General features: G+C 36.9%; 1 protein-coding gene across 1 annotated transcript in view; it reads left to right on the top strand.

Annotated features, from left to right (window-relative positions):
- Positions 1-11,926, top strand: part of UBXN7 (UBX domain protein 7) — a 50,118-nt gene extending 38,192 nt beyond the window's left edge. The window contains exons 9-11 of the mRNA XM_058556021.1: positions 5,484-5,877; positions 6,005-6,084; positions 7,431-11,926. Of these exons, the coding sequence (XP_058412004.1) occupies positions 5,484-5,877; positions 6,005-6,084; positions 7,431-7,592 (636 nt within the window). The 3' untranslated portion in view covers positions 7,593-11,926. The remainder of the gene's footprint in view (positions 1-5,483; positions 5,878-6,004; positions 6,085-7,430) is intronic.
- Positions 11,927-12,548: the final 622 nt, after the last annotated feature.

Below are 12,548 nucleotides of genomic sequence, written 5' to 3'. Positions count from 1 at the left end.
AGTCTAGGGCTTGAGTGCTGTGTACGCTATCAAGGAACCACGTTCCTCCTCTTTTTTTTCACCCCCTCCATCCTTAGTATTGGCTTTTGTCCTTGTGGTCACAGTATAGATTCTGCACTCCCAGGTATCGTGTCCAGGCATAGACAAGGAGGAGTGGAGTGGTGCCCTATTACAAAGGTAAACAGTTAGCCACAGATAAGAATTCTGCTTATTTTACACAGATAAGAATTCTGCTTATTTTAGTTGGACACATTTTCTTGCACAAACACAATTGAGGTTTACTAATAAGGAAGCAAAGAAGACTGGATGTGAGGTAGGAAACTAGCAGTGTCCATCATAGTGTCGTGCTTTAAAATCAACCTACATGGTACATACACTATGTATTATCTGCAGTCAGTCCGTCTAAGCCATTGCATGTCATGTAGGCACATCTGTTTGCTTTTTTTGTATCTGATAAATTAGCCTTACGTTTATTTTATTTTTAAAAATTTTATAGCTTTATTAAAGTATAATTAATGTGCAATAAACTGAGCACATTTAAATTTACAGTTTGACAAGTTTTGATATGAGCATCTTTTCATATACTTTTTTGCTGTCTATCTGTTCTGGTGAAGTGTCTATTTAGATCTCGGGCTCGTTTTTTTATTGGGTTGTATATCTTCTTATTGAATTGTAAGGTTCTTTTTATATTCTGGATATAAGTTCTTTGTTGGATATATGGTTTGCAGATATTTTCTCCCAGTCTGTTGCATGCTTATTCATTTCCTAATAGTGTCTTTTGAAGAGCAAATTTTAAAATTTTGATGCAATCCAATTTGTCGGCTTTTCTTTTATACTTTGTACTTTTTGTGTCTTACCTAAGAAATCTTAGCCTAACCCAAGATGTTCTCTCATATTTTTTTATAGTTTTAACTCTTAAGTCAGTGATCCACTTTGAATTAATTTTTGTATATGATATTAAGATAGGGTCAAGTTGGGTTTTTTTGTTTGCATATGGCTATACACTTGTTCCAGCGCCATTTGTTGAAAAGATTATCCTTTCTCCATTGAATTGCCTTTGCTCCTTTGTCAAAAATTATTCATATATATGTGGGTTTATGGATTCTGTTCTTTCCAGTGATTGATATGTCTTTCTTTAGACCAATATTTCACTGTCTTAATGATTACTGTAGCTTTATAAGTAGTTTGAAATCACATGGTGTAAATCCTCTAACTTTGTTCTTATCTTTATAGTTGTTTTCGTTATTTCAGGTCCTTTGCATTTCCATATAAGTTTTAGAATCAGCTTTTCACTTTCTACCAAGAAAGCTACTGGGACTTTTATTAGAATTGTATTAGCTTTATGGATCATTTTGGAGAGAATTAACATCTTAACAATATTGAGTCTTCAGATCCATGAACATGGCATATATATCTCCATTTATTTATTTATTTATTTATTTGTGAGGAAGATCAGCCCTGAGCTAACATCTGATGCTGATCCTCCTCTTTTTTTGCTGAGGAAGATTGGTCCTGAGCTAACATCTGTGCTCATCTTCCTCTTCTTTATGTGGGATGCCGCCACAGCATGGCATGACAAGCAGCGTGTCGGTGCGCGCCTGGGATCTGAACCTACGAACCCCGGGCCACCGAAGTGGAGCACGCACACTTAACTGCTTATGGCACCTGGCCAGCCCCTCCATTTTTTTTTTTTTTTTAATAATTTTATTTATTTATTTTTTCCCCCCAAAGCCCCAGTAGATAGTTGTATGTCATAGCTGCACATCCTTCTAGTTGCTGCATGTGGATTGTGGCCTCAGCATGGCCGGAGAAGCGGTGTGTAGGTGCGTGCCCGGGATCCCAACCCGGGCCGCCAGCAGCGGAGCACGCGCACTTAACCGCCAAGCCACGGGGCCAGCCCTGCAGCCCCTCCATTTATTTGTCTTGAATTTCTCTCAGCAATATTTTGTAGTTTTTGTATATTGACCTTGTAGCCTGCAGTCTTGCTAAAACTCACTTGTTAGTTCCAGTAGCTTTTTTGTAGGTTTCTTAGAATTTCTATGTAGACGATCATGTTGTCAACAAAGACTTATTTTACTTCTTCCTTTCTAATCTCTATGCCTTTTATTTCTTTTTCGTAGCTAGCAACTCCAATACGAAGTTAAATAGAAGTAATGAGATTAGGCAGGTCTCAACTTGTTTCTGGTATTGGGGTGAAGGTATTCAGTCTTTCACCGTTAAGTTTGATGTTAGCTATGTGTTTCTTATAGATACACTTTATCAGGCTGAGGAAGTTTCCTTCTATTCTGAGTTCCTTCTATGCTGAGTTTTTATTGTGAGGGGATTTTTTACATCTATTGAGAGGATCAAATGATTTTCTTTGTTAGTGAATTCCATTGGTTGATTTTTTTTTTTTTTTCAAGGAGGACTAGCCCTGAGCTAACATCCGATGCCAAATCCTCCCCTTTTTTCTTGAGGAAGATTGGCCATGGGCCGACATCCGTGGCCGTCGTCTTCTACTTTATATGCGACGCCGCCACAGCATGGCTTAACAAGCGGTGTGTCAGTGCGCACCCGGGATCTGAACCTGTGAACCCCGGGCTGCCACAGCAGAGCATGTGCACTTAACCGCTGTGCCACCAGGCCGGCCCTGTTGGTTGATTTTTTAATGTTAAACCAACCTTGCATTCCTAGGCTAAAACCCACTTGGTTATAGTGCATTACTTCTTTTTATATATTTTTGGGTTTGATTTGCTAAAATTTTGTCAAGAATTTTTGTCTATATTTATGAGAGATACTGGTTTGTAGTTTTTTATATTTTGTTTTCCTTGTGATATCTTTTAATGTCTTTGTCTGGTCTTGGTATCAAGTTAATGTTGGCTTCACAATGAATTGGAAAGTGTTTCCTCCTCTTCTGTTTACTGGAAGAGTTTCTGTAGGATTGATATTATTTCTTCCTTAATATTTGATGACATTCACCAGTGAAGCCACCTGGGCCTAGAGTTTTCTTTGTGGGAAGTTTTAAACTACAAATCAATTTTATTAATAGATATAGGACTATTCAGGTATCTGTTTCTTCCTTAATGAGCTTTTAGTAGGTTGTGTCTTCCTAGGGATTTGTCCATTTTACCTAAGGGGTCAAATATATTGACATAAACTTGTTCATTATATTTCCTTGTTATTCGTTTAATGATTATAGAGTTTGTAGTGTTGTCCCCTCTCTTGATCCTGTTATTGGGTAATTTGTGGTTTCTTTTTTCCTGACAGTCTGGCTAGAGGCTTATCAGTTTTATTGATTTTAAAGAACCAGCTTTTGGTTTCATTGATTTTTCTTCTCTTTTTCTAGGTTATTAATTCATTTCTGTCCTTTCTCTTTTTCCTTCTGTGTAGTTGGGTTTACCTTTATTTTCTTTTTCTATATGGATACTTTTTTATTTAAGATGTAAACTTCATGATTAATTTGAGACTTTTCTTTTCTAATATAGGCATTTAGTTCTATAATTTCTCTGTAAGTGCTTCTTTAGCTTTATGCCACAAATGTTTTCTAGCTGCAAGGAAAACTGGTAAATGGAATTTTTTAGCTTGACATGTTTTTTTTTAAAGACATGATTAGGATTCTGTAAATACTGAATCAGAGGAGAATGGATATTGGATAGGAAGCCAGCAGTGTCTGACAGAGTGACAGTCTTTAAATAATCAAGCTACATGCTGTGCAATGTCATTATTATAAACCTACAGTTGATTTAAGCCATTACAGGTCACATGGGGACATCTACTTGCTTTTCTTTGGTGATAAATTCGCCTTAAGTTTAGTTAAATTTCTTTTTTTTTGCAAGGAAGATCAGCCCTGAGCTAACATCCGATGCCAATCTTCCTCTTTTTTGCTGAGGAAGACTGGCCCTGGGCTAACATCCGTGCCCATCTTCCTCCACTCTATATGGGACCCCACCACAGCATGGCTTGAAGTGGTGCATCAGTCTGCGCCCGGGATCCGAACCTGTGAACCCTGGGCCGCCGAAGCGGAGCATGTGCACTCAACTGCTGTGCCACTGGGCCGGCCCCATGTTTAGTTAAATTTTTTTCTTTAATTTTTTGCTGTGTCATTGACAGAGAGTGAAAGCCAAAATGAGCTTCCTTTAATATTTTGTTAGCAATCCATACAACTTTTACCTTTTTATTGTGGAAATTTTTAAGGGTATTCAAAAGTAGAAGGAATTTATTGAGCCTCTATGTATCTATTAATTAATTCACTAGTTTTCAACGTGCAGCCAGTCTTGTTTTATCTCTACCCCACCCTGTTCCCATTATTTTGAAGCAAATCTCAGAGTTCATGGTTTCATTCATTAATACTTTGGCATGTATGTTTAAAAGATAAAGGCTCTTTTTGTTTTATTTATTATTTTTGGTGAGAAAGATTCACTCTGAGCTAACATCTGTTGCCAGTCTTCCTTTTTTCACTTGAGGAAGATTAGCGCTGAGCTAACGTCTGTGCCAAGCTTCTTCTATGGCTTTTTTTTTTTTTTTTTTTTTTTTTTCCCCTGTGTGGGACACTGCCAGAGTGTGGCTGGTGGGTGGAGTGGGTCCACGCCCGGGATCCAAAGCTGCGAACCCTGGGCTACTGAAGCGGAAGGTGCGGAACTTGAACCACTCAACCACGGGGCCAGACCCTCTTTTTATTTTTTGAAAACACCATCATAATACCATTAACACACCCTTAAAAAATTAACAGCAATTCCTTAATATCATGAGATAGCCAGTGTTCAGCTTTTGGTTATCTTTCAAATTTTTTTTTGTATAGTTTGTTTGATAAAGGATCTAAATAAATTCCACTCAAACAACCCATATTTTGTGACTCAGTAAGTTTATTGAAATCTGTTACATTAGAACTTTACCAAGGGGCAAACTATTGAAATTTGCTTTTTTCATGATCACAATGAAAACCATTGTAATTCAGCTTGGGAAAATATAGTTGTTATTTTTCCCTATTGATTATTGGTATTCTGTTTGGTTTTGAATGTTAGAGTTCTGACTTTTAGATTTTTTGCAAAATCATAATTACTGATTTATTTATTGATATCCTTCTACGTACCAAAGCAGTACTAGTTGAAGACTACAGTGGTGAGCAAAGTAGACGTGCTTCTCTATGTTTAGTCATTTTAAAGACTAATGTTTTGGCTTTATATTTAAAACCTTAATTCTTTTCTGGGCAGAGAATAAACTGTTTTCTTGACTTTATTCATTTTGAGAGGAAAAAACCCCTATGCTTGCAACATTATTATGCCAGGTGATATGACAATTTTCAAACTCTCCCTTCCAACTTGGCTGTGTAAGACAAAGTTGTTGGCCTCAGATAGCTTGAAATTTAGTAGAAGAGATAAATTCAGCAGAAAATAATAATGGCAAACTGACTATGTTTCTTATGCCCTGTTTGACTCGACTATCTATTTTTTGGTTTAACTGTTTTCTTTTTCTTTCCACCCGTGTTTTATGACTGCATCTCGCAGGAGAGCCTTATAGATGCAAGTGAAGATAGCCAGCTAGAAGCTGCCATCAGAGCCTCCTTGCAAGAGACACATTTTGATTCAACACAGACAAAGCAGGATAGCCGCTCAGATGAAGAATCTGAATCTGAACTTTTTTCTGGCAGTGAGGAGTTCATATCTGTTTGTGGCTCTGATGAAGAAGAGGAGATAGAGAATCTTGCCAAGTCCAGAAAGTCTCCCCACAAAGATTTGGGGCATAGAAAAGAGGAAAACAGAAGGCCACTAACTGAACCTGCAGCCAGAACTGAGCCTGGCACAGCCACAAACCATCAAGGATTGGTAGCTGTGGATTCAGAAATATTGGAGATGTCACCTGAAAAATCAGATGGAATAGTGGAGGGCATAGATGTAAATGGTGAGTTGTAGTCTATACTTGCTTGACTTAACACTTGAATGTTACTGAAGGAATGTATTTATTTGTTTAAATTAGTCTTCTATCTTAAGCTCCTGTGTCTTTTTTTTTTTTTTAACCCTTCCTTTAGGACCAAAAGCACAGCTGATGTTGCGGTATCCAGATGGAAAAAGGGAACAGATCACTCTTCCAGAGCAAGCTAAACTGCTAGTAAGTATATCTAATTGGAAGTGTTTGCTTGAAGCAGAGAAACTAATTAATTAGGGTAATTATTGGCTTGATGATTCTTTAAAACAGGTGTTAGGTATTCAATCTGACCTCTAACTGGAAACTTAACTTTGGTGAATCTTAATTCTAATTACTTTATTCTCTTCCTTTATTATGTTAGGCAAGTCACATAGGGTCTATTCCAGTCAAAGCTTTTGTATTCCATGGCTGCATGGAATAGAAACTCAACTGAAATTATTACCTGGAAAAGGGTAGTAAGTTTATTTGAAGACTGTCGTGGGGTTGCTGGCTTTCCTAGTAGCTGGAACTGTAAAGAGGTTAAGAACCAAGGCTATTTTTCTCTGTGTTTCTCTCCTGGGGCTTGTTTGGTTTTCCTCTAGTGATTGTCTGCTTCACACCATTCTTCTCTCTATATACTAGTGGCTTTTGTTTACCTCTCAGCTTGTACATGGTCCATCATAAATGATGCTGAGGGCCTTTTTCTCTAAAGTCCACAGCTGATGGGCCTTTCTTCTGTGTTTTTCAACTCCTGAAAAAGAGAATGAGTCTGACTAGCTTAACGTAGCCTATGAATGAATCCTCCTTGGGTCAGGATTCCATACTTGGCCATTTGCGCAGCTGGGAATAATTAGTCTGATTCTTGAAGACCATGTAACTGGAATGCAAGTAAGATCTGGCTGCTGGTGCTAATACCAAGACTTTCTCTCAGGTCTAGTATTTGGAAGGGATTGGGAGATGAGATAATGGATGGAGCAAGTAGAGACCACTTTTTCGAGAAGTTTGGTTGTGAAGCTAGAGGAGGGAGTAGGCAGTAATCAGAGGGAAAAAAGATGATTGAAGGAGAGACTGAGCATGTTTAAGTATGTTGGGAAGCGTCTGTAGAGAGGGAGATGTTTAAAGGTAACTATAAAAGAGGGGATATTCTTTGGGGGCATGGTTTCTGAGAAGGCAAGAAGAGATTTAGTGCACAGGTGGCAAGATTGCCTATAAGTAGAATGAAGGCCATATCTTCCCTGATAAAATGTTTAAAAATCAGGACACTAATTTTATAAATAGAAATTGGGTTTGTTTATTGAGGAGACAGTAAAAATTCTGTATATTTCAGTGTCACTTAATGGCCCTGAATTACTGGATACAGGTTTATTATCTTCCCATTTAAAGGATTAGATTGGCCCTTCCACAAGGGTAAGTTTTGATTATCTGACAGAATAACTTAAACTTCATATCTCATCTGATAAGATAAAAATGAATGTTATATATTTAATTCTTTAATATGCTTTTTATTTTTATTTCCATCTAACAGCCTTATCTTTCTTTTATTTTTATAGGCTTTGGTGAAACATGTCCAGTCTAAAGGATATCCAAATGAACGTTTTGAACTTCTCACCAACTTCCCCCGAAGGAAACTCTCTCATCTGGACTATGACATTACATTACAAGAGGCAGGCCTTTGTCCTCAAGAGACTGTCTTTGTACAGGAAAGAAATTAACATCATGGCCTGACCTCTCTCAGCTTACCCTTTTTTTCCCTTTTCCTGTGAGATACCATGTCACTGAGTATGCATTTTGGCTCATAGGACCATAGAGCCAAAGTTGGGCAAGCAAGTCACCTGCCTTCTCTTATTTCTTGCTCTCTTCTCCTCCCCTCCTTTTTTTCTCTCCTCTTCTGTTTTCTTCTTTTTCCTACTTTTCTTTCTTTCTTTCTTACCCAATCTGGTGACCAAATGGAAGTGTAAGGATAAGACCTCCTAGTACTGGCAGCAGGAAATGTGTGTTCCAATAAGTGGTCTCTTGCACAGCACTTTTTCGGGATCAAATAATGTTACTCCTCCGACTCCTTTGGTAAAGGAATGGCTAGATTCAGAATATGAACAACCTCCCTTTTTTGTAAGCCCCATTTTTAGTAGGGAGAAGAAATTCTCTAACACATGTTTTGTTTTGTTGTTCATGTAGGAAATATCACAACAAAATATCCAGGCTTTTGTTTATATGGAAAAAGCATCCCTTATAATTATTGCTCATCATACTTAAAATTTTTTTTCAAAAGATTCTTCCCAGCTAGAGTTATTTCTATGATATGTGTTATTGGCAGAATAAGTGTTAAATGTAGAGTGAGTAGCATGGGGTGGCTTTCAATATCCTAGCCTGAGACGACTTTCTTCGTTATTACTCTGTAAACTGTATTGATCCTGCTAGTCCCAGAATGGACATTTAGTGAGTATATTGTGTGACCGGGATAGGAAAAGGTGCTTGGTGTTTTTGCCAGTACAGCATATTAGTTCCTTTGGCCCTTCCATTATTTGGGTCCACAAGTGATCTATAGGAAGGCAGCTGTTCAATAATCATGCAGTACAATGGCTTGTAGTTGTAACCGCTGTGGTTATTGATTGTCCTATGTGCTTGAAGGCATACTTATGTATGTCCCGGGGGGAAAAAGAAAAAGATGCAGCTGAGAGTTGCTCACCATGTTCCTTTGGTTAGAAATAAATGATTCATTTTTTTACCCCTGATTGGAACAGTCTCTGAAAGGCTCTGGTGATTGAATGAGCTTAATTCCTCATGCTGTTTTCTTGCAAAAGGTATCAAAACTGAAAGCCTCTCTAAGGGGAAGACCTTTAAATTCAATTCATAAGACAACATTTAGTAAGGGAGCTAGGGAAGATTACCAGTAATCTTCAGATGTTGTGGGTATTTTCTGCCAACAAAAGCCACATTCAAATTGTAGTTGGTGAAAGCTTTTTTCAGTATTATTTAGAAGAAGCCATCTTGAATCTGTAGAATACAATTTGACTTAGCAGCTTCACGATATCCTCAGTTCTTCTTTTGAGCTTTAAATAGAGTCCTCTGAAGGGGTAATAGTGATTCTGGTGGCAAAATCAGAACTTGAACTTGTTATAAAACCATAATATAGAATGGACCTATTTTGTCAATTGGGGATTTTGATTGATTGATTCTTCTACTTGAGGAACATAAATTGCTATTGCACAGAGACCTTTAAATTCCCATCTACTTTAAGATCACTCTCTTGGCAATTAGGGGATTAAAGAAAAAAGATGCTTATGCGTTGCTAGTACACAATTAGAGAATATTTCTAACGGTTGGATTTTGAGGAACCCTCCCTAAAGAATGAGTGATGTATCTCCTCAAGGAAATCATGGAAAAATCTGTTTCTTCTTCAGTGAGTCCTTTTGAATTAATGTTCTTACATTTTAAGTCTGTGTAAGTGCTTATGTATAAGTATATAATTGTATAAATATTTATAAATATATTTATATAATTACAAGTTCATTTATACCTTGAGTCAAAGTTCTCTCTTTAGATTGGTGACTGAGTAATACCACTTTGGTGTTTTTTCATAGGTTCTCAAAGCTATCTAGCAGCTTCAGATTTATTGAGGAAACATGGTTTTCATGTTAATTCCTCATTTGTATCTCCGAACTTGGATAATATACTTGCTATCTGAGGAATAGAGCTATATACTATTAAAGGTGCATTAGGGGGTAAAAAAATTGTTGGTAGTAGACGAGGTCAGAAATCTAAAAATTCAGGGAGGCACAGGGTAAGAAGTGAGCGTATGCCCAGCTTTGGTGCATCTATGATGGCACCCATCTCTATTCTCAGCAAAGTCACAGCTAAAGCCCAAATCTGTCAAAAATGTGAAGTCAAGAATTTTCCCTATAGGACTCTGTTTCATTCTTTTACCTACTAGCTTCTCTTTATAAAACATCTAGAGAACCTGAGACAACATGTTTATTAATGATAGGATGTAGTTCTTTTAGATAAGCTCAGCCCTGGCATATCCATTTATGAGAAACCAAAGTGATTACTGTGAGATGACCAAGTATTATATATAAAGTGATTTAAGTAAGCATATCAATAAGAGTTAGGGCATGAGATAGTGATCCAACTGAGATACAGCTGAGGTGTTTAGAGTACGAGATGGAGAGGATTTTATTTTTTTTCAAGGCAGGAGTATAATCTTCCTGGGCTTGGTATAGAAGCTTATGGGGGAGGGGTAATGGATTGTTCTACTTGGGAAGAGTAAGTAAGGAGTATTGCTTTGCTCAAGAACTTAATCCATTTAGGGAGTGTGCTTCCTCCTGTTTGTTTTATTTCCTCTGCAAATTCTTTTGCTCTTTGGAGGAGAGGTTTTATTGAATAGATTAAATGAATTCAGTAAGATTTGTTAAAAATAGTCATTCCTTAAAGGTATTGAAAACAGCTTGAAAGAGATTTTAAAAGGTAGGGAGGAAAAGAACAAGATCGACTTTGAGAGTAAGTGACGAGACAAATACAGGGAGTTGAAGTGAAAATTAGTGGGGAAAAAGGGACAGGAAGCCTTGAATTTGACTTAGGAAGGAACCAGAGAAGAGAAAGAACAGTCAAATGAGGGAAGAACAGGGAACTCATTTTGAGGAACTAGCATGTGCTAGGTACTTTATGTGTATTTTCTCCTTTAATCTTCCTAAGAACTCTACAAAATGCATATTTCCCCCCATTTTATAGATAAGGAAGGAAATTGAAGTTCAGAGAACTTGTTCAGGGTGTCACAGCTAGTAAGTGGCAAAATCAAATTGGCATCCAGAGTCCCTGCTCTCTTCACTCCCATGTTGTAGTCTTCTATGACAGTTTGCCCAAAAGGGTATCTTTCTGTTGTTTGGCTCTGTAAATTATCATTTGGTTTGTTTCCTTAAAGTTTGTGGGATTTGTGCTATGCCTATAAATTCTTATTTACACCATTATTTTGAGGAGCTGATTATAAACTGCTTTTGTAAAATGATGCACTGATGAAAATGTGAAAGGAAAATAACTATGTGGCATTATTTGCCAAGAATAAATGAAAGGATAATTATCTTTTTAACCATTTTTCAGAAAAGATACAATTATCTTTTCTATGTCCCATCTGTATCAGATTATTGAACCCTCTATATATGTATGTTTTAAAATATTCTATAAGATTCTACTTCCTTGACTCTATAAGTCAACAATTATTTATTGAATCCTTAATCAAAGTTGGAAATGTCTTGAAATCTAAGCTCTGGTTCCTACCTGTTATCCAGTTGGAGAGACACACTACACATGAGATACCTGGAGAACAAAAAAATGCTTACCTTTCTGGGACTCAACTATAATTACAGTAGAAGTTTAGAAAGGGGAAAGGATAGTGTAGGCTTTAGTTAGGAAAGTCTTCACAAAAAAATAAAACCGAAAAGTGGCAAACACTGTCCCTCAAATTTTCTTTTGACTCACCTGTATTTTTTAGTTCCACCTTTTGTAACTACTAGACTTAGAGCATGATATTTATCAGTAAGGCATAGCCAGTACCCAAGTAGAAAAGGATTACTGATCCCAGGACTAAAGATTTTAGCTAGCAGGATCTCACTTGGACACTTAGGAAAATACCAGAAGGAGCCATTAGCAACTGAAAAGTGAAGGAAAGATTTAATTTCTCATGTGTGATATGCAGAAGGGGCACCCTATATAGGCATAAGTGCATTTGGGTAACAGCTCTGATACTATTTAACAGAATTGGACTAGGTCCGTTGTTGTGAGTCTGTTCAAGTAAAAAGACTTGTAATTTTAAAATTTGACAGGGTGGGGAATTGTGGGGTTACGTATTAATATTATTAATTCCATAGATGGAGAAAATGTACATGTGCATATGGAATTGCAGACCCCTTGCAGAAACTCTCAGAACCCACAGATTGCAGACCACTGAATTAGATTATCTCTGAAGTCCTTTCCATTCTAAAATTTTATGCTTCTAGCCTCTCCCCTTTATCATCATCATCCCTAGGCTAATTAAAAGTATATTTGTCAATCGGTTCCTTTGCTTTTTTTTCTGTGTCCAGGTTTCATTTGCCCATAACTTGATCTACCCTCACTGTGATGACTGAAATCTCCAAAAAGGAGAGTATGATATATTATATAGATCTAGTAACGATCTTATAAACACGGTTCATTAATTTTAAAACTTAAATACTATGTTCCTAATCAATGTTGAGTATGACTAAAATGTAATTAATGAGAACGAAACATTTCACTGACCAGAGTTAAATTTTATTTTACCTGTGTGCTTAAACAAAGCACTTCACTGGCTGAGCAATTGTTAGGAAATTGATTTGTGTAAGTTGTAGAATTCACACTTCGTTTTGGCAGAAACAACTTTTTCAGATCCAATTAGGCTGACTTTTAAAAATATTTCTTATCCCATAGAGTGTATCTCCATTGTGTCATTCTCTCTCTCTCTGACCCTCTTTCATTTAACTACTCAATAGTAAACCATGGGATGCAGGTTGATGAATAAAATGTCTTGGATAAAATTAAATGAGAGTAGGAAGAACCAGCGCTTCTGATGAACATGGAAATTTTTTAATAATACAAGCCTTGATAAAAAGATTACTTAAAGACAGCTGTGTACTACAAACATTCAGCTTTGTTGATTT

This window comes from Diceros bicornis, chromosome 15 (genome assembly GCF_020826845.1).
Source record: "Diceros bicornis minor isolate mBicDic1 chromosome 15, mDicBic1.mat.cur, whole genome shotgun sequence".
Taxonomy (NCBI): domain Eukaryota; kingdom Metazoa; phylum Chordata; class Mammalia; order Perissodactyla; family Rhinocerotidae; genus Diceros; species Diceros bicornis.
The sequence above is the reverse complement of the archived record's forward strand: the minus strand, read 5'-3'. Positions and strand labels throughout refer to the sequence as shown.